Source organism: Barbus barbus (genome assembly GCF_936440315.1).
Source record: "Barbus barbus genome assembly, chromosome: 35".
Classification (NCBI taxonomy): Eukaryota; Metazoa; Chordata; class Actinopteri; order Cypriniformes; family Cyprinidae; genus Barbus; species Barbus barbus.
This window is the reverse complement of record NC_136763.1, coordinates 15,427,655-15,446,834: the sequence shown is the minus strand read 5'-3', so window position 1 is coordinate 15,446,834 and position 19,180 is coordinate 15,427,655. Positions and strand designations below refer to the sequence as shown.

The 19,180-nt window shown below is 36.3% G+C and overlaps 3 protein-coding genes across 3 annotated transcripts in view; 1 reads left to right on the top strand and 2 right to left on the bottom strand.

Annotated features, from left to right (window-relative positions):
• Positions 1–404: 404 nt before the first annotated feature.
• Positions 405–7,725, bottom strand: LOC306854789 (solute carrier family 2, facilitated glucose transporter member 9-like; the record flags this gene model as incomplete). Its single annotated transcript, XM_079393019.1, has 12 exons — positions 405–590; positions 2,264–2,391; positions 2,980–3,055; positions 3,130–3,231; positions 3,359–3,469; positions 3,626–3,813; positions 3,899–4,047; positions 5,068–5,197; positions 5,315–5,439; positions 5,538–5,698; positions 7,273–7,368; positions 7,702–7,725. 12 exons carry the CDS (start codon positions 7,723–7,725, stop codon positions 405–407), a joined length of 1,476 nt encoding a protein of 491 aa, XP_079249145.1.
• Positions 7,726–8,514: 789 nt separating this feature from the next.
• LOC306855408 (26S proteasome non-ATPase regulatory subunit 6-like) lies at positions 8,515–13,071 on the top strand. The gene is made up of 8 exons (XM_079394118.1): positions 8,515–8,804; positions 9,406–9,611; positions 10,201–10,346; positions 10,437–10,656; positions 11,265–11,373; positions 12,473–12,641; positions 12,718–12,795; positions 12,885–13,071. Exons 1-8 carry the CDS (start codon positions 8,660–8,662, stop codon positions 12,979–12,981), a joined length of 1,170 nt encoding a protein of 389 aa, XP_079250244.1. The 5' UTR covers positions 8,515–8,659; the 3' UTR covers positions 12,982–13,071.
• Positions 13,072–16,005: 2,934 nt separating this feature from the next.
• LOC306855412 (ataxin-7-like) overlaps positions 16,006–19,180 on the bottom strand; it is a 30,348-nt gene continuing 27,173 nt past the window's right edge. The window contains exons 11-14 of the mRNA XM_079394122.1: positions 19,011–19,132; positions 18,080–18,927; positions 16,231–16,367; positions 16,006–16,132 (exon numbers count right to left, since the gene is read on the bottom strand). Coding sequence (XP_079250248.1) covers positions 16,115–16,132; positions 16,231–16,367; positions 18,080–18,927; positions 19,011–19,132 — 1,125 coding nt within the window. The 3' untranslated portion in view covers positions 16,006–16,114. The remainder of the gene's footprint in view (positions 16,133–16,230; positions 16,368–18,079; positions 18,928–19,010; positions 19,133–19,180) is intronic.

Genomic DNA, 19,180 nt, shown 5'->3' with positions numbered 1-19,180 from the left:
CAAATGGACCCGCACGTCTCACGTCTCGTTCACCCCCGTTACAGGAACATACAGATCAAATAACAGAATAAGTTTCGTATTTCACATTTATACATCTAATAAAAAACTAGTCTAGTACAGTAAAACGTCTTTAGATAAACAGCTCTCTTGTCACTAAAATAAAATATATTTAATATATATTTCTCCACAGCTGTCTTTTTCTTCTCACAAAATAACTTAATAAATCAATATTTCAAGTGCATTTATTTATTGCTTTATTAAGTAGGATAATGTACCATCATCTGGCCATTATGCTAAATAAGCCCAAGCAGTCTGTATTTATAAATATAATGTGGATAAATATGATAATAGTTTAATATTTCATGTGCCAGTCCACATCTAGTCCATATTTACATCAATATACTTTACAGCTTGGTTTCTAAACACATGGCATCTTCTTTGGAGGATCCACATGCTCTGATTTTCTCAAACTCTTGGGAAATCTCAAGGAGAGTTTTGCCTTTTGTTTCAGGAAGGATGAAGAAGACATAGAGAGCGGCTATCAGACAAACGCAGGAGAAGAGTACAAAGCTCAGAGACTTCAGAGCGGCCTGCAGAAACATGGATGAGAAACGTGGCCTTTTGTTAAAGTGAGACGTCTGCAGTCTGCAGAGCAGTTTCATAGGAGCAGCGAAAAGGTGTCCTGAAAGCCTGGTATTACACATTGTTCAAGACGAAGACGTATAGTAGGGCACACATAAAAGAATCATTCTGTATTTAAGTTGGTCTCTTATGACAGTATTAAATAAAGAGAAGAGAAACTTTGAGGGATTCACAATACAGTCATAATCACTGGCTTTTTATATGCTGGCAAAAGCTTCTTACATAAACCAATAATGAAACATCTAATAGCAATGACATTTACTGAAAACACACTCACTACATATTTTAACGTCATTAAAGTTTATAAAGTGGCTGAATCCACAAACATTTCTTTATATTTAAAGACGTGGGTTATTCTGTGTCAAATCAACCAAATTTTAGAAACTTCGCTGGCTCAAATTTTTGATTTTGTCAATATTTTTTTCTGAAGAAAGCCAAATTATCATGGATGTATATTGAGTAATTCACTATTTTGTAGAGGGTGGTCAAAATGGCAATCTTCATCTAAGATTCAGAACCAAGTTACAGGGTGGTAAAAATGACTTAAAAAAGATGACAGCATTATTATTTTATTTTTACAAAGAGATTGGTAGATCTATTAGTAAACCCTGTTTTATCTGTTTTCATCTGACTTTAGCAATATTTCTTGCATTATATGTCAGTGGTGACAGTTTGTGTGCCTGTAACTCAAGATGTATCAACGCTATCTTAATGCCCTTTTAGATTTTGGGTTTTAACTTTTGGCATCTTAATTTTTAAGGGCCCATAGGCCTATATATATATATATATGATTCAATTTCAGAGATGTTTGAATCTCAATATGGCTCCAGGAGTAATTTTTTTAAAACTGTATACATATTCAGTTGTTAAAAAACCAAATGTGGGTCTCGTTGCACATAGATTATATTTTTTTCTCTTAAAGAGGAATGTCTGAAAAACAACTAATGTTGAAACTAGAAATGTATCTTTTTTCCCTCTGTCAAACCTATTGCAATAAATATTATTTTTCAAATGTTTGCATGAAGTATTAAAGATATCACAGTATGATTTTAGGTTCTGCTTCTTAATCAACTTTTCTTGTGGCCCTATGTAGTTCAGTCCCATAGATATGGGGATCTCAACGTGGCTCCATGTCCAGATTGTTGAATTTGACTTATTTTCATTGGTTGAAAACCAAATGTTTGAAACCCTTATTGTATTTGAAAAGGATTGTCTGAAGAATAATGAAGATGTCAAAAGAAAAGTTTGTTAAGACCCAAAATCTAAAAGGGCATTAATATATCTTTAATACTTCTTGAGTTACAGCCATGCAAACTTTGGAGAATTTGTTTTTGTTGCTAAAGTCAACCGATTTACTTGTAGACCTACAAATATCTATGTAAAAATAAAGTGATGATGCTGCCATCTTTCTAAAGCAATTTTGACCCCTCTCTACAAAATAGTGGATTACTCCATAAATATACTTCTGTGACATTTCATATTTTGGCTTTCTTCACTATAAATGTTTATCTTTCTTGAGAAAAAATATTGACAAAAATTTGAGCCAGCTAGGGACCAATGGTTGAGTTGACACAGAATGACCCACATATTTTTTATGGTATTGGTATGGTGATAGACTTACAATAAGGAATGGGAAGATGAATCCAAGCATGGCGAATCCCAGCCAGCGTATGAAGCCGATAAACACAAATGCAGCCGGGCGGTATGACTGGATGAAGATCTCATTGGCAAGTGATGGGGCTATTCCAGCTGTTCAGATCAAACTGGTTTGAGTTGATGGCACTGACTAGTTTATAATCAATGTGATATGTGCTTATCATAAGCAATATGAAAGTTGTTGAATGCTGTTGCTTTGAACACAGCAGCATGATTGCGATATTGCTTATACAACAGGAAGTAAATTTAGCCAAACCAGACAGTTTGAAATTTTGATCTTTTGTGAAATCTGCATGGAAATTTTTTTTGTCCTCACAAATTCACCATCACATTGATTCCTATTGAAATGACTGGATTTTGCCCACGAAAATTTGCTGAACAACAGTAAATGTGTAATCAATCACTGTTCAGACATAGTATTGCTACTTACTTGTTTTGCACAACCAATGAAAGTAGTTCCAAACAAAGCAGAAAATCTACTATCAAACAAATCAAGCAACAGAGATTGCTAAATGAATCATTGTTTCTGAATGAAGTAGTTAGGGGAATGATTCAGTGTTTTAATCATTAACATTTGTTTAATTCCTGAATGAATCAGCGATTTTGAATGGATCTGGAAGTGATGCAAACAACCAACTAAATGTTGCAACTAAATGTTCTATAAATATTTAAATAGTTTACCTGGGCCTCCCCCATAGAAAATAAAGAACAGGAAAATGAGGATGACAGTGGTGTATGGAATCACAGAGCTGTAGTCCTGCAGACGAAACAGAGATAAGGTTATAAAGTTCTGTTTTGATCGCTGTGAACTGCTAAATGATAGAGACTCACCTTTAGGTACAGGGTGACAGAGATTAATGCCATAATGGCTGACATTCCCCCAAAACCTCGCCACATCAAGGCTCTCCTCCCCACACTCTCAATAAACAGCCCCTACACATGCACACAAACAAAAATGCACACATGGACCCCATAGATGATTCATGATGTTCCTCCATGACAAATTAACCCAGTCTGATTTCAGATTACACACTTTAATGTGCGCCTCTCTGGAACTTACACAGGTTATGGAGATGAGGACTTCTGATGTTCCTATGCCCAGAGTGACGTAACGGATCTTGTCCACTGGAATACCCGCTTCCAAAAAGACATTGAAAGAGAAGACGGTGAGCTGTGAGCAAGAAAGATAAAAAAAGATCAGAATATTTAGCATACAGGTTGTTCTGTAAGAATGTCTTAGATACTTTTTGACAACACAATGACATAAGATACATTTCTATTCAGAAGCATAATTTGGTGTATTGAGGATAAATGCTAAATGATTTACAGCAGAGATGCCGCTGAACTGGATGCAACCGTTTATGACCAGCAATGAAAGGACCTGCCAGTGCAGGTGTTTGTCTCTCAGCAGATCCAGCAAACTCTTGTTGTGCTCCTCTCCAATGATTGCCTGTTCTGCTAACATCTCCTCTATCTCCAATTTATAATCGCCTGGTCCCCACAGATACTGCAGTGCTGCCAATCAAAACGTGAATATGTGATTTAACACAAGAGACGTTTGCAATGACATACAGAGGTTGATCAGTTAAATGGAATGCACCTTTCTTGCACTGTTGACTTTTGCCTTTCTCTATCAGAATATATCGTGGAGCATCAGGGAAGAATGGCAAGATTGCCAGCTGGACCACACAAAAAAATGTTGAGATGCATAGAAGAATGTTCCAGCACTCTTCACAGCCAAGGATTTCCCTGTGAATAAAATTAGAAACTAGCTCAATTCAAAGAAATATTGTGTATCAAAAGATTCCTTTCCTGAAGCCAGATCAGTTAAGACAGATAAATCAAACATTAATGGTGGCATGAAATGAAAATTCACCCTATCTACATTACTGGTCAAACGTTTGGAATAATGTTTTTTTTAAATGTTTTTGAAATAGGTCTCTTGTTCTACAAGGCAGCATTTATTTGATCAAAACTACAGTAAACATTGTGGAATATTATACAATTAAACTGATAAATGTAATATATTTTAAAATGTAATGTATTCCTGTGACAGCAAAGGTGAATTTTCCGTCTTCAGTGCCACGACCTTCAGAAATCATTCTAATGTGCTGATTTGATGCTTAGTTGTTGTCAGTTATTTTCGGTGCTTGATTATTAATAATAATTCTTACTGTTATCAATGTTTTGGTGCTTAATCTATTTGTGAAAATATATTTAAAAAAAATTACTCAAATATAACTTTTAAAATATAATTTTTCTTTGATGAAATGCAGCATTTAATTAAAATATAAATATTTTGTAATTTTAACTACAACTTTGGTCAATTTAATATGTCCTTGATGAATAAAGTATTACTATTTAAAATATCTTATACCCCAAACATTTAAATGGTAGTGTATCACGTTTTCCACAAAAATATAAGCACCTGTTTTCAACATTGATAATAATAGGAAATATTAATTATTAGACTTTTTAGATACTTTTGACTAAACTTTTGACTGGTAGTGTATTTATCAAAAGCATGTTATTGATAATAGCGTGAACATTTCATTAATAGTGTGAACTATTTATTTATTTACTTATTGACCGTGTAATTCTTAATCAAAGAGCTCAGCTCTTCTAGTGAAAGACAGGCTTCTTTTGGGGCTGTATGGACTTCTTTGGTCATTTGGTCTGTTTAAACCTGCCCTTTTTATATAATTGACTGCAAGCTTGATTCAGATGTCCATTTAATTCAGTGCCCAAGCTTTAAAACTTAATTATTACCTGAGGCCAGCAAATTGTCCTAATAGTTTACCAAGTGACATAAAGGTAGTGACTGTGACTGTCACCATGCCTCTGATTTTCTTCGGTGAACTCTCACCAAGGTAGAGCGTATGTACATTCAAACCCAACCCTTTGAACAAAGAGCAAATCACATCTTTTATATATATATATATATATATATATATATATATATATATATATATTCACATCTTATCTATATAATTTCTTTACAGTCTAATGCACATACCTGATCCGAATCCAAATAGGAAGCGTGCTACAAGTATCAACTCAAATGAGTAAGTAGGTTTGCTAATGTACATAATTACTGTGGCCACAACTGCTATGGCACTGTTCAACAGCATGGCTCCTTTTCTGCAAGAAGAACATATACAGTAAATGAACATCCATTCTTGTTGTGAAAACATTAAAAGGAAGAATAGGGAAAGCAGATGAGGATGGGTGAGATTAACCTTCCCAGGTGACTGGTAAAGTATCTGACAGTAATGGAGCCAATGAGACCTCCTAAAGCATATAGAGCCACCACAGTAGACCAGATAAAGGTGATGGTCTTCTCTTCTGGAACATCCCCATAGTGATACGTCCAGCTGCTGTTAATAAAGCTCTGAATGTACTGTGGGAAAACAGATAACAGATTAGAGATTGATTCATAGAGTGTAAGTATGAAGCTGAACTGATATTTAAATGGACTACTGGTAACACTTTATTTTACAGTATCCTTGTTACACGTTACATGTACTTACTATAGTAATAGTACAGTACATTCTGCATAATTACAATTAACTAAACCAAACCCTAACTCTAAGTACACTCTTAAGGTACTTTATTGGCTTCTATGATTCCATGAAGACAATTTAACTGATTGCACAAAAAGTTATTTATAGTAGGAAAAGTTTCTTTAGATTATTCAAATATTCTTCACAATTGAAAAAAAAAATTGTTCTTTCAAAGCTCTTTGGGGAAGCACAAATAGTTCCTCTATGCCATCTGGCCCGCGCCCGTAGCCAGATTATTTTGATAGTGGCTGGTTATGGATCTTTCATGACAGCAACACTTACAATCAGAGTATGTGAGCGGAGCGGAGCGCTGAGATTTTGACTGGAGCAAGGAGCGGATTTGTGAAAAGTCGGAGCGCATGGTTTTCACTCACCGCTCCATCACGAGTACCTACAGCGACCCGTAGCTAATATAACTGCAAGAATTCACATGTTAAACATATTTAGCTAGCTAGATAGAAAAAAAAATCATATTTAGCCAGCTAGATGGAAAAAAATATATTTAGCTAGCTAGATAGAAAAGGATCACTCAAATCAGAAAGAATGTGAAGGCTATGACTGCAGTGGACATGGAAGTTATATTTCTCAAGGAATTTATTTGTTCCTTATTTGGTCATTTTCAGCTGACTTTTTTCTCAGAATTGCGTGATATAAACTCGCAATTGCCAGTTAAAAAGTTATAGGCTAATTCTGAGATATAAACTCGCAATTCTGAGAACATATCAGCCAACCCCCCCCCCCCCCCCCCCCCCCCCCAACTGCACTTTAACTCGCAATTCTGACTTTATAAGTCGCAATTGTGTTTATATCTCACAATTCTGTGAAAAAAGTCAGAATTGTGAGATAAAATGTCGCAATAACCTTTTTTTTTTTTTTTTTTTTTTCAGTGGCGGAAACGGGCTTCAATAGAACTGTGATATTTCAAACATACAGAAATACTGTTTCTGATATCAGTGAGCGCGGAGCGGAGTGATTATTAAATGCGCGGAGCGCGGAGGGGAAATATTGACGCTCCACTCCGCTCACATCTGATCGGACAACGCCACATAAATAAGGCTTTTTGTTAATGACTGTCGCAGGATTTTACACAGAGTAACCAGTTACAAAATACAGTTTAACAGTCAGTCACAGGCAATTCTGGTTGCATTTTTCATCAATACATATCTTAAATGATCTTTTGACTATGATGGCCTGCCATAGTGGCGAATTCTTTTTGGCCCGATGCCAGACGTATACTTGCCGACCCCTGCTCTATGGCATAGCTGTGAAAACCCTCCTTTTGGAAACTTGTTTTTTTTTAAAGAATGTGCATGTATGTGTAATTACACTGTAACAAGGACACCTTAAATAACATAACTTGCATTCTTAATGTAATAACAGGAAGATAATAAATACAAATTCAAATGCGCACTGGAGATGGAGAGCTAATTGCTGTGAGATGAAATCCATTTTGAAAAGATCCTCCCAATCCCAGCACAACGATCAAGATAAGTGCTTTCCCACCAACCTGGAATTACAGTCATGCTGTTCATTTACTACATAGCCTACGCAACATTTCAAGTCAATACTTTTGATATTTCACATTAAACTACAAAACAGAGCACAGAGGGAGTTTATCTTGCTCGAGACATATTTTGAGTAAATGAGTAAACTTTGGTTAAGAGTTTAACTCTGCACTTGGTTTAAAGATATAAAGAAAATAAATGGGTTTTACAGAGACATATCATACTTCGTTTTAACATTATGGTTATAACATTATGATTAATGAGGCAATAATTCTTAATTTTTCTATAATAATTCAGATTTCATCTAATTTTAAATTGAAATAACATGTTCCTACCAGTTCCTTCAACACATTCTTCATGCTTTTCTTCTTTTATCGTCTTGTGTCCATGAAGCACCACTGCTTCTCTCCAATAAATACTGTGTCATCTCTGTTAGGCATTTGGATTAATTTTTGACACCGGAATGACTCGTCACATTTTGTCTCCTAAAATTTGTCTCCAGTACACACAGTGTCTAATAGTACACTGTGTGTACTGAGTATATGTATGTGTATATTACACATTGTCATCTGTATAAGTCTGTACGTATGTATGGTAATGTCTATATGTAAATTGTTTCTGCAGTGTCTGGAGCACGCTCTCAAGAATTTCACTCACGAAGGCACACGTGCTGTGGTGATGTGACAATAAAAGTGATTTGATTTGATTTGATTTGATTTGATTTAAAAGCTTGCTATCTTTTTATGTATCTGTTTGCATTTGTCCAGATTACATTTTTATTTTATTTTAAATGTTTTATTTATACTATCACTTTGTGTCAATAAATTTGTTGAAAAATACTTAAAAAATACTTTTTTACAAAAAAAATTATTTGATAATTTAATTTAAAAAATACCTGATTAAAATAAAATTAATATAGATAGAAAGAAACAAACAAATAAAAATTACTGTACTGAAAAAAAAAGTGGATAATAGTATTCATTTTTCACAGTTTGAATTGTAGGCTATATATACAATATATATATAGCTGTCTTATAATTTTTGGTATGATCATATTTGCGGGTGCAATATAACATACAACCAGATGGGGGCGTGTTATTATTTTTGTTACGTTGTTTGACTTTGATAGACTGTCTTCTCCCGGCGTCGTTGTCTCGAGCAAGAGGAAGTGCATTTACACATTTTTTTTGTTTAGATTTCTCCGTAGTCATCGTTGTCACTAGTTTATCATTATCACTCCCAGCCATAACCTAGACTCCCGTCCTTCTCGAGATCTCTTTTAACTCCGCAAATATGCCTTTGGAAAACCTGGAGGAAGAGGGTTTACCTAAAAACCCCAATCTGAGAATAGCTCAGCTGAAGTTTTTACTGACTCTGGATGATCACAGACAGGATGCTAAAGTGAAGAGCGAGCTGATGGACGCCATCAAACTCAACAGTGAGTTAATTCGCTAACTCTCACATGCTGCTATCTTAGCAGATGCATGTCAAAGTTGTTGTAACTTACTACAGCAATATATGCAGCTTCATGCACAAGCCCTGACTCTGGGGCTTTAGTTTGCTGACAGGCTAACGCAAGTAGCACATTAGCTCATTAGCTGCTAATGCGTTTGGTTGTTTTCTTGTACACATTTCGTTTCTGGCACTTTTGAATGTCCATTGTTAGATGTCTTAATTACTGCATTATGATATAGGGTAAAACAGGGGCCGTTGTCACACAGTTTACGTTTGTTTTTTGAAAGCATTTTTCTGTACTGACAAAAATAGGCTAATTTTTAAGCAGCGTAATTTAAATCGGTGTATTTTTGTACGTAACACATTTGTGAAGGCAGTAACCTTCAGTAGTATGTATTCACACGATATGAAGTTGGTAGTCACAAAGGAAACCTGCTATTAAATCATTAATATTGGCCAACAAACACTGTAATTGCATACATTTAAAACTTGTGTGACAATTTGCCCCCAAAAAACCTGTGCCTATGTACTTGTCAGATCAGTGTTTCTCTCACATCTAATGATGTTGTGATTGTGTTTTGTAGATATGGCCCCGTACTATGAAGCCCTGTGTAAAGAGCTGAAATGGCAGGTGGACACGGATCTGCTGAGTAAGATGAAGAAAGCAAATGAGGATGAACTGAAAAGGCTGGATGATGTTTTGGAAGATGCTGAGAAGAACCAGGGAGAGAGTGAGATCAGAGATGCCATGATGGCCAAAGCTGAATATCTCATACGCATCGGTGACAAGGTGTGAATTCAAACCATGCTAAATTGTAAATGTCGTTTTTTTTCAAACGTTTTTGAAAGAAGTCTCTTATGCTCAGCAAGACTGCATTTATTTGTTAAAAATACAGTAAAACGGTAATATTGTGAAATGTTTATTTTAATATAATTGCAAGTTTTGTTTCTGTGATGCAAAGCTGAATTTTAAACATCATTAAAAATGTCTTCAGTGTCTTAAAAAATATCATTTTAATATGCTGATTTGGTGCTCAAGAAATATTTCATATCAATGCTCAAAACAGTTCATATTTATAATGCTTAGTATTTTTGTTAAAACCATGAAGCGGGTTTCTCTGATAGAAAGTTCAAAAGAACAGCATTTATTTGAAACTATAAATGTTTAAAATGTCACTTTTGATTAATTTCATGTTTCCTAAATTAAGTAATAATCTCATTTGGAGAAAAAAAAAATCTTACTGATCCCAAACTTTTGAACGGTGATATATATTTAAGTTTGGTTACACACATCTATATATTTTATTTTCTGCTTTTTATCTCTTCAGCTTCTTACACATTTAATCCTTATATTGATAATATTTCTGTCTTTCATTTAGGAAGGGGCCCTGACTGCCTTCAGGAAGACCTACGACAAGACTGTTGCTCTTGGTCATCGCTTAGATATTGTTTTTTACCTGCTGAGGATTGGCCTGTTTTATATGGACAATGACCTCATCACCCGCAACACTGAGAAAGCCAAAAGGTACAGTATAGAGTACAGATTTATTTATTTAAAAAATGCATCACACCCTCAAATGTTGGCCTGACACTTGAACTGTGCATGTATGAACAGCTTGATTGAAGAAGGTGGTGACTGGGACCGGAGGAATCGCCTGAAGGTGTATCAGGGCCTCTACTGCGTGGCCATTCGGGATTTCAAGCAGGCAGCAGAGCTCTTTCTGGATACGGTCTCCACATTCACCTCGTATGAGCTTATGGACTACAAGACGTTTGTTACGTACACTGTGTATGTGTGTATGATTGCACTCAAGAGGCCGGACCTGAGAGAGAAGGTGAGATCTAGCCTATTGCCATTAATTCTTTTATTCAATAAGGATACATAAATTTGATCGAAAGTGGCAGTAAAGATAACGTTTCAAAAGATAAGATTTAAATTAATTGCTGTACTTTATATTCATCAAAGAATCCTAAAAAAGTTTTTAAAAACTATCCTTTTCATTTAAAAAAAATTAGATTGAGATCAATAGAATTAAATAATCATCGTTAATGTCATATTTTTGGACCAGTCATTAGAAAGCACAACGAAACAGGATTTAAATGTTTTAATCATTGCTAAAACATCATTAAAAAGTTAATCACAGACCTAAATATACATTTTACATTGTCTCCTCATTTACCTTTCTATCACCCCCTTAAGGCTCCAGGACCAGTTTTAAAACTCCTGCTTTATTCAATCATATCTATAAGTTTATATTTAATGCATTTTGCAGACACTCTTATCCAGAGCAACACAAAGAGCTTTAGCTTGTGCAATCAGTGCAATTCAGAAAGGAAAGGACTTCCAATATTGGCAAAAAAATTTACCTAATAAAAACAATTAAATCTAATAGTAATAACTAACCTAATGCAAGAAATGATTAAATCTCTTGTCTTCTCTTAGGTAATTAAGGGTGCTGAGATCTTGGAAGTGTTGCACAGTTTACCTGCTGTCCGTCAGTACCTGTTCTCTCTCTACGAGTGCCGTTATTCTGTATTCTTTCAGTCATTAGGTAAGTGAAATATTGGCGGAGCAGGTTTTAAAGAACAATTGAGGAAAATGTTATTGCTTAACTAGCCACGCTCCGTTTTAAGATTAATGATGTAAGCTGTGTTGTTGTTTATTGAAAGTGCTTCTCCAGGGGCCTGTACCATGAAGCCGGATTAGGTGGCTAGCCAGCTATGTTTCAGCTTAGTTTCCGCCAACCCTGGGTTTTAGGTACTATGAAAGTAGCTCGGCTTTAATCGGTGTTCGTTGCCATGGTATCTTACGCTGCACGGCTAACCTGCTCCGGGGCAGGTTATGTTCTGGTTTAGAGATCTCAATCTGAAATTTGACCAATCAGCTTCAAGCAAAGTGACATCTCTGACGCAATAAAGCCACTCCTCCAGTTTCTCTTACTCCAAATTAAAGGACGCTACATAAAACATTTTTAAAGATAAAATCATGTGATTTTTAGACATGATTATTTTTTATTATTTATATAATTAGTATACCCTTAATCCATTACTCAAGACAGCTTAATTTAATAGTACTTATTAAGCTTTTATTTTAAATTAATATAAACATAGATAATATGCAATATAAATACGTTTTAGAATCAATAGCTGTAAACATGACTACATATGAGTTTCAATTTTTAAGTGTTGTTATATCTATAAATATTATAAACTTTACAAATTTTACTTGCACTTATATGGTAAGATAAGTTTTCCTCTTTAATGGATCGATTGTTTCATCTTGCTGTGTAAATGTTTAAATTCTTCATATTGTTCAATCTTTTAATCTTTGGTAGTGAATTCGCACTGACTCTCTCACGAGAAGTGAATCCCAGTTTCAAGGCATGTGATTGGCTGCTCATTACTGATGTCACACTTTCATGTGCACGAGCTCCATTAACTCAGGATCAAGCCTGAGTTGACAGAGAAAGTTGATGATCAGCTTCATAGTACCAACAAAGCCGGATTGAACTGGTTTGGTTTTGTCAACTCAAAACTAATCCTGTAACCCTGAGTTTGTTTAGCCACCATCATGGTACAGGCCCCAGGTCTACTCTTCTGTTATTGTTTAAAATGTTTTGGTCAGAGGTTCCATCCGTTTCTCTTCTGTAGCTCGAGTGGAACAGGAGATGAAGCAAGACTGGTTGTTTGCTCCTCATTACCGGTACTATGTTCGAGAGATGCGCATCCTGGCCTACAGCCAGCTCCTGGAATCCTACCGCTCTCTCACACTGGGATACATGGCCGAAGCGTTTGGAGTCAGCACAGAGTTCATCGACCAGTACGCTCCCTTGTTTGTATAAACAACTTTAATGTTCATTATTTCTATGCTCACTTTGGTCTTTTTCTTTCCCAAGGGAGTTGTCGCGATTTATCGCCGCAGGACGTTTACATTGCAAGATTGACAAAGTCAATGAGATTGTGGAAACCAACAGGTGAGGACCTTAATGTTTGTGTGGACTAGTCATTTAAATCTCTATTGGATCTATAGTTAGCTAAATGTATTTCTTTTTTTCCACCACAGACCCGATAGTAAGAACTGGCAGTACCAGGAAACCATAAAGAAGGGCGATCTCTTGCTGAACAGAGTGCAGAAGCTGTCCAGAGTGATCAATATGTAGTCCAGCATATGACGTTTGATCGATACACGTCTTTTCTTGTGAACATGACTTTTGTTTTATGTACAGAATATAATAAAACTGAATTGGAGGAAACATTTGACTTTGTCTTTGGTGTGTGAGCAAATGGAAAAAAACCGAGGCTGACACATTTTTCTTATAAATAACTGTATAAATTTTTTTTTTTTTTATATTTACAGAAACTTGTTACAAAACAAATATACTATACAATCTTTCTTTAAATATTAAGTAAATCTACCCTACTGTGTTTGTTCATGAATTACATAGCAGCCAACACACAAAAGTCCAGCTGATCAAATGATTTTTGAATATGTATACAAAACAAAAAAAGAAATAAAATCAAAATATACACACTTGTACATAATTTTAAATGTAGAGGCTTCTTCCCCAAAAAACAAACTGCGTTTATCATCTTCGATTCACATTCCAGATCTGTGGTGTTTAATCAAACATCTTCACAAAGCTTTCATCATCTGAAAACAGTGGAGTTACAATTTCAAGGTAAACAGTACATTTATCTGCCTGAAACATTGGTTGAAATCACCGACTTAGCCACAAAAATATCTATCCCTCTTGCTTTGAAAATTTCTAATATCAAAAGTAGTCATAAAAGAATACAAGGGACCGATAAGAAGCTTTTCTCATGTCAAGTAAGTGTTACTCCTCTGCCATGCATTTCATCAATCAGTTACCGCTCTACTTGAAGGGGAAAAGGGCTACGGGTGAGATTCCTAGGCAGGTTTAAAAAGTTTCTAAACCCTTAAATAACATTCAAGTACTGTGAAAAGAAGAATACATGAAATAAAAAGCTCTGCCTTAACAACAGTCGACGTGAAACTAATTCAGGCACTTTCTTTTTTTTTTTTGTCAGCATTAAAGCAAATGAACAAGTAATTAAAAAGCAGTGTATCCAATTACGTTTGGCAACAGTGGTGCACATTTTGCACTGTACAACTGTTTTGTTCCCTCACCCAGTTAGAAAAGTCCTACAAAATACATCAGCCAGCCAGAAATCTTTTGCAGTTAAACGGGCCATTTTGATCACATTCTCTGACCTCTTGGTTCGAGACGGGGAGGCATCACGAGGGAAAAGAAGCACTATTGACAACTAGAAAACAACATGGTATACGGTGGATTATTACTGTGGCAACAATCTGTCTTGGGGAACTCAGCGTGTGATTAACAAGAAGCTGTGTTTGGATAGAGTGGCGTATTGCATTATCGGCTTGGCAGTGAACCATTTCTAATAATCTTAGAATGTTTCCATTTACTAAATAAATAATAATGATCTCAATTGTACCAAAAATCATTTACGAAAATGCCTGTGCAAAAATACATCTCCATATGTACAATTCTAACAAAATATGTATTCTGAAATGGGGATACTTCAATATTTGAATTCGGTTTCGTGTACGAAAAGGAAAACAATAAACATGCTCTACTTCTCAGCAACCATTGCTAACTGACATCAGCGGAGTTCAGTAATTTACAGGAGATTTAAAGAGAAGCCCCAACTTACACAACACAATCCACCTCCAGATCTCTTTTGAAGATTAATGAGCCAAAGAAGGATCTATTGCCTTTAAGTTGACAGACCCACAATGAAAATGAGATTTAAATCAGAATGTCTAGCTACTAACCTCTTAAGGGTCACAAAGAACAAAAGCTTGTGTGGGATCAAAGCAGGAACGTTCAGTCGCAGTATAAGGTAGTGGTTATTTGATGAGATGGTGCTGGTCAGACTATTGTTTATGTGTCTCACAGTATTGAGAGTCGTGTAGATGTCTACTCCATTGCTGAGATGATAGTGTGTCTGTAATGTTGGTCTAATGGCTCAACGTCAACTAGCCACGAGCCCCTTTCTGAGATTGAAACGGCACATAACGATACCATGCCTAAGGCATCTTCACCAGGAAACTCTCCTACAATCATTTGAGCGAGATTGCAGATTTTAGTACATTAAGATTTCAGCACATGCTTTAGTGCTACGAAGGGTAACTGGAGGTGAAAGTCACCTGCCTTCTCTCATTTTGCTCCAACAGGAGCAATTTTTGCATGTGTCCACTGAATCAGGTTCACTGAATCAAGCCCTAAAATATCTGTGTTGTCCAAGGCATGGTTTTTAAGAGGATTACAGTGTTTTCTGGAGCTTCAAGAAACGACTGTTGCTCAGGATTCAGTAAAGAAAAAAAAGACTAGTGTTTTAGCTAATGCAAGGTGTCTGAGTTTGATTCGGGGTTGGATTTTTCTGTAAAAAAGAAACCAATAAATCAGCCTAAAAGAATTCTCTTTTAGCTTCTCTGAAATAAATCTGAAGTTCAAGAAAAAAATCCCCTTGAAATAAAAATAATGGAAATTGGTATACGATAAATATTTTGTTCTGTTTGCTATACATATGCTAACCTGTAAACAAAATGTGGTCTAAAAAAATGTCTAGTTTGCATAATCTTTAAGTTTAGGTTGCTCATGTTGAAACTCCACTCCTATCATGTCTATCTGCAGTGAGTGTAGCTCAATCTAACACAGCTTTCCAGTGAGAGATCATGTGTATGACTAACTTAAGTTGACTGTGTGTCTACTTTAGGGATGTTCCTCTCCTGTACACTTCCTCCAAGGCTGAGTAGGATTTCAGTTTCCAGTATGTCCAGTATGTTCTCGTATGTCCACACCTTCAAGCTAACATACCGAAGAATATCGGTAAAGCAACTCATCTTGCTCACATCGTTCATCCCTCCTATTCTTGGTAGTGTTGGCGAGGCTATGCACCAGCCCAAATCTGTACCTTCCGACCCCAGCGCAAGTGCTCAGGCTGGGCAGCTCATGCTCTACGCAGCAGGCTTTGTACCCAATGGTGCATTGTATAGACTCATAATAACCTCCGACAGGAGAACTATATCTCTCTGGCTTATTATCCTATCCCCGGAGAGTGCCCCTGCATGGCTTTGGGAGGAAATCCTCACGAAGGACATCAATGGGCCACCCAGTGTGCATTCCACCCTGAGGATTGTGGGAAGAGTAAGAGAAAAAGAAGGCCTCGTGCAGAGTGGCATGAGGGGGCTGAGGGAGCTCTGGGTCCAGCCTACTGCTCAGCACGCTCAGAGCCTCCACACCTGTGTCAGGGACGAGCCTTTGGCTGTGGGAAACACACACACAAGTACGGAAATGTTATGTCTAAGAGGAAAGAGAAGATATTACATTCTAAACAAAAACGAGGAAGGAAAACAAACTAACCTGATGTATGAGTGAACTGTTAGGGAGCCCTGGTGGGCCAGGTATAGAGCGAGCATGCTTGTTGTGGATGTTGTTGATTGATGGAGACTTGGCCATTTTGGGCCTGCCAGGAACTTGTCCTCCTCCCCCTCCTGCTCCTGACAAAGTTTTTTGTCAAAATTTTAATTAGAGACAGCACTTTGGAATCAACAAATGGCATTTGATAATTAAATCTACAATTGAATTTGGGTTTATAGAGTTTTATTTGAATTTATATAACAATGCGAACACAGAAAAAAAGTGAGATTAGTCAGCCTGACAGTATACTCTCTGTTCAGTTTTGAAGTAAACTTTGAAGAGTGAAGTGTAAAAAAAAAAAAACTTGAATAGAACTAAACTGAAATGAAACAACAGTAAAATTTTAAACTAACCTAAACCTAGCAACCAATCAAAGTCAAACTGAAATAATGCAGAAACTGGATTAATACTAAAATATTGAAACAAGATGAAACAATTTATAATAATGTGAAATGACACAGAAACCAGATCACAAATAAACTGAATTAGAATAGAAATGGAAACTACATTATTAATAAAATGACATTAGAGACAATGAAAAAATGGACTGAAGCTAATTTGAGATTAAATAGAAATTTAGACTGAGACTAAACTGAAATGAAACAGAGCAAAATTAAATTAACTGAAATGAAATAGAAAATGGATAAATGCTAAAAAAGCATTAGACAGTCTGGATTAAAACTAAATAAAATCAGATCAAAGAAATTAATTTGAATCTAAAACTGGATACCAAAATAAATCTAACTGGAATGAAACAGAAACAGGATCAATTCTAAAATTAAGTGAAATAGAAACTAGATCAAAACTAAACTAAGATGAAACAAAAATGGGGTTGATACTAATGTCAAATGACACAGAAACCCGATCACAACTAAACTGAAATATAATAGAAATAGAATCTAGATTAGTACTAAAATGACATTAGACACAATGAAAAAAAGGATTGAAGCCAAATTGAGAAGAAATAGAAATTTAGATTGAGACTAAACTGAAATTAAACAGAGAGCAAAATTAAATTAACTGAAGTTAAATAGAAAATGAATACATTCTAAAAAGGCATTAGACAGTCTGGTTTAAAACTAAAAATTAACCAGATCAAAGAAATTTATTAGAATCTAAAACTGGAGCATAATGGGATTAAAACTAAACTGAGATGAAACAGAAAGCAAATTTAATCAACCTGGAAAAAAACAGAAACTAGATTAATCTAAAATGAACTGAAATAGAAACTGGATCAAAAATAAAGATGAAACAGAAACGGGATTGATACTAATGTGAAATGACATAGAAACCAGATCAAAACTAAATTGAGATTAAATATAATGGGATTAAAACTAAACTGAAATAAAACAGAAACCAGATCAAAACTAAACTGAGATTAAATATAATGGGATTAAAACTAAATTGAAATAAAACAGAAACCAATCACATTATACATAAATCTGGATTAAAATTTAAAAGTAAACAGAAACTTTAATCAAACAAACTCGCTTGTATCCTAAATGTAAAAAATTAAATAAAAACCCTGCAATGAAAACTAAACTGAAATGAAATAGAAACTGCATTTAATACTAAACTGAAATGAAATTAAACAGAACTTGGATTAATACTAAAATGACATTTAGAGTATGGATTAGAACTAAACTGAAATTAAACAAACTGGACTGAAACCAAAATAGGATTAAACAGAAAGCAGATTAAAACTAACTGAAATGAAACAGAATATAGATCAATACTGAAATGAAACAGGAATTTGGATTTAAAAATTATGATAAAAACAAGGTTTATGCACCTGTGCTGTTGAGGGTACTAGAGCCAGGTGAGCCCTTCCTCCTTTTGGCTTCCAGGCGTGCATCTGCGTGATGATCACTGCTCTGGTGAACAAATGGCCCGAGGGAGAGGGTGGAGTCGCTGCTGTTCATCACTACACTCATGCGTTTAATGGACTCAGCCGGGCTGCCTGAGGGAGGGCCACGTCCTGTCGACTCCTGCTTCAAACTCAAAGAGTTGGCCCTGCCTGGGGTGCAGTTTACCCCCAAGCTGTAAACCCCGCTGTGGGATGACGACAACGCTGATGACGATGAAGAGGGGGTGGATGCGAGCGAGGTGTGGTAGGCACTGCCAAGGCTGCCCGAGTTTACCACACAGTTCTTTTTAAAAGATGAAGATGAGGAAGAGTCAGAGGTGTAAGTGCTATGAGTGGCAAGCAGGGAACTGTTTTTCCGTTTCTTGCCCGAACTGAGACTACCGCTGAGGCTAGCACTGCTATTAGTACTGCCCTTGACGATAGAGTTACTTAGGCTGGAGGATGGCTCCCGAGCCTTAAAGGACTTTGTACCAGATCGGGATTTAAGGGGTCGGTTGGAGCCCAACGAGGGTAGCGAGGACGAGTGGGCTGAAGGCATCTGGGGTGATGAGGCCGACACTTGTCTAGAAGCGCCACTGTAGGCTTGTGGAGAAGAGCGGGCGTTCAGGGTGGTGCCATATGACAGGACTGGCTTGCTGTCATAAGGCGGTGGTGAGGACAAGCTGAGAAACCCTGCAGAAATGGAGGAGGATGAGGAAGAATGGGAGTTTGTGCTTGTCCGGTGAGAGGTTGTCGGTGTTGTTGCGGAGTTCTCCAAGGCCAGAGGGATTTTCCTACAAATTAAATGCAAGAAATCATAATAAGGATTGTGTTTAATGGAGAAATGGAGAAGTGGGAAGGGTCTCAACACACTTACTTCCACATTTGTGAGTTGACATGCTTGTCCAACATGGTGGTGAAAGCACACCGAACTTGATCCCAGCGCCGGTCGAACGCGTAGCAACCTCTACCGTACAATCGACTTCCAAAAGTGCAGAACTGATGAGAGATGGAACAGGAATGGTACATTTGTGCTTGGTACTGAAC

What these genes read in the sequence shown, in the direction of transcription:
- LOC306855408 (XM_079394118.1), top strand. Translation starts at nt 8,660, where the DNA reads ATGCCTTTGGAAAACCTGGAGGAAGAGGGTTTACCTAAAAACCCCAAT. An exon ending in GGCCGGACCTGAGAGAGAAG is followed by an intron (nt 10,657 to 11,264) that starts GTGAGATCTAGC and finishes GTCTTCTCTTAG; the next exon opens with GTAATTAAGGGTGCTGAGAT. An exon ending in TGTATTCTTTCAGTCATTAG is followed by an intron (nt 11,374 to 12,472) that starts GTAAGTGAAATA and finishes TCTCTTCTGTAG; the next exon opens with CTCGAGTGGAACAGGAGATG.